At 41.4% G+C, this 2,666-nt stretch overlaps 1 protein-coding gene across 1 annotated transcript; it reads left to right on the top strand.

Annotated features, from left to right (window-relative positions):
• The first annotated feature begins 392 nt into the window (after positions 1 to 392).
• LOC122028135 (36.4 kDa proline-rich protein-like) lies at positions 393 to 1,413 on the top strand. The gene has a single exon (XM_042587152.1). The coding sequence runs from the start codon at positions 397 to 399 to the stop codon at positions 1,162 to 1,164; it is 768 nt and encodes a 255-aa protein (XP_042443086.1). The 5' UTR covers positions 393 to 396; the 3' UTR covers positions 1,165 to 1,413.
• Positions 1,414 to 2,666: the final 1,253 nt, after the last annotated feature.

The following is a 2,666-nucleotide window of genomic DNA, read 5'->3' as shown; positions in this document are numbered from 1 at the left end:
CTAGCTAGCCATGTGATCGCCCTCATTCACATATCAAGCACCGAGAATACCCTAATAATGGCCAAAATAATAATCGAGGAATGATATTTACCGATCATAAATTACCGGCCAAGTCTTGATAAATTTTTTTTACCTATATATAATTCATATTACCAATCAAAATAATAGGATTATCAATTTTTTTTTTCTTTTCCGGATAAACTTTCTTTTCTTGCAATGACAATCCATGAGTATTGCCTTTCGACATTGTCTCGTGGAAAAGTCGGCATGCATATGCACGATATAATGTGAGTGAGACCGTCAGTAGCTATCCATATGCCCCCACACCCTAAACCCTAACCCTAATTGCATGTCTAATATTCTTCACGTGAACCCTTTCAACTCTTATTTAAGCACATGCACACTCACTCTCTCTTCAAAAGGAGTGAGTGGGTGAGTCCAAGAGGCCTCATCGCCATGGCTTCCTCCAACTCTCGAGTCGTCTTCATCGGCTCCATGCTCCTTGTCTCCTCCCTTCTCCTCCCCCTCACCTCCGACGGCGCCGCTACTTGCCCTCCCTCCTCCAAACCTAAATATCCGAAGCCTCCTAGACACCCCCATAAGCCCCCCAAAACCAAACCCCCGGTCATCGGAAAACCGCCCTACGTCCACCCTCCCATCGGAAAACCACCCATCACCATCCCTCCGGTGATCGGAAAACCACCCATCACTGTCCCTCCTGTGATCGGAAATCCACCCGTGACGGTGCCTCCAGTGATAGGAAATCCACCAGTCACGGTGCCACCGGTGATCGGATACCCACCGATAACCGGTCCCCCGGTGATCCAACCACCTCCAGTAGGTGGAAGAACACCTTGCCCCCCGCCGCCGCCGCCCTTGCTTCCACCTGCCAACCCGCCCCCGGCGAGCTGCCCGGCGGACAGCCTAAAGATCGGGGCATGCGTGGACCTGCTCGGCGGCCTGGTCCACATCGGCCTCGGCGACCCGGTGGCCAACCAGTGCTGCCCGCTGCTGCAGGGGCTGGTGGAGCTGGAGGCCGCCGTCTGCCTCTGCACCACCATCAAGCTCAAGCTCCTCAACATCAACATCTACCTCCCCCTCGCCCTCCAGCTCCTCCTCACCTGCGGCAAAGCCCCGCCGCCCGGCTACACCTGCTCCCTCTAGCCCCCCTCCCACAACCCTAACCCTAATCCCACATATCCATTGATCCTCCTCCTCCTCCTCATTAGAGTAGTGTAGTACTTCTTAATTAATGATCATTAAGCTAGGCATGCCTGCATTGTTTCTTCGCATTATATTGTTGGCTTGATCAGTAGTGTGAGTGTGAGAGTGGCTGTGAGTCCGTGAGTGAGTGTGTTATGGTGATCTCATCGAGTGTGTGGGAATTAATAAACTAAGTGTTCATTTCAGCAATCAATTTCTTCACAATTTGTTGCCATTGGAAGCATATTTTTATATATATATACACACTGTTGTGCGTGTGATTGTTCTTTTTTATTTGTTTATTTTAATTTTTTTTTGCGAGAGTTGTTGAAATAAAGTGAATGGATTGTGGGGCATTTGATCGAGACTGGAGAGTACTTCATTGAGGACAACGTCCCGTGACTGATGAACTCGATTTGCACCAGCGGACTTGCAGCCGTCCAAGGAGAAATTAAAGGAAAGAATGTCTTTTTGTGTGTTGTATATGTTTTATGAATAGACCTTGTTGGATCTTAGCAAGGAAGGGAAAGGAAGGGAAGCCTTCACGGGTGTAGAAGTTGGAATTCTAATTAATAAAGATTTAAAATATTTTCCAAAGGTCGATTTTTAAAGGTGAATCAAATTTTCAAGAAGATCGTCTATTAATTTCAAGATTAGTAAGATGAAATTTGAACATATAAACTCATTTGAAGTAGTTGTCCTTCGTAAACTCATTTGTTTAAAATAGAACGAAAAAGAATTAATTATTAATAGTTTTGAGATGATTTCTTAATCTTAAAATACTTAAGTTAATTATTATAAGTATAGGTGTGATGGTTTAATTAAGGTTTTTATAGTTTGATTTTATTGTATATCGACACAATAGGTTTTGGCTCGCTTTATTTATCATAGTTGGCGCGCTGACTCAAGAATTTGATGTAGGACCAACCTAATCCAATATAATTCTTTAGAATTTAAAGAGTGATAACTTTTGAGTTTAGACTTAGAATCATACTTTACCAGCGTTCATGATTGTAGAAAATCTAAGTTTATTTTCGGAGAATTTGTAACAGCCAAGTTTGGACCCAAAAATTATTGTTTAGGCCCTCATCCGAGCATTATATTCGAACATGTTTTTACTATTTTTTAATAAATTTTATTTTTATAGTATTTAGGGTATTTTTGATATATCTGATATTTATGGAATATGATTAGACTCTAATTAAGCGTCTTATTTTAGTAAATTTTCCTGTTAGGATTTTTATTATGATGTATATATATATTTTTTGCCAAACTCTTTCCTTTCTTTACAAGATGGGAATTGAAATCTATTTATTAGTGTTTCTGTCCTTATTTGGGTCTTAGGGTCTATGTATTAGTGTTTCTTTTCTTATTTTGATTTTTGGGTCTGGAGTCTATATAAATAACCTGTTTAACTGTTTGAGGATGAATCCTTCATATTGAATAAAATTTTCTTTTTTTTT

Source organism: Zingiber officinale, chromosome 10A (genome assembly GCF_018446385.1).
Source record: "Zingiber officinale cultivar Zhangliang chromosome 10A, Zo_v1.1, whole genome shotgun sequence".
In the NCBI taxonomy this organism is placed as follows: domain Eukaryota; kingdom Viridiplantae; phylum Streptophyta; class Magnoliopsida; order Zingiberales; family Zingiberaceae; genus Zingiber; species Zingiber officinale.
This window is presented reverse-complemented; position numbering and strand designations above follow the sequence as displayed.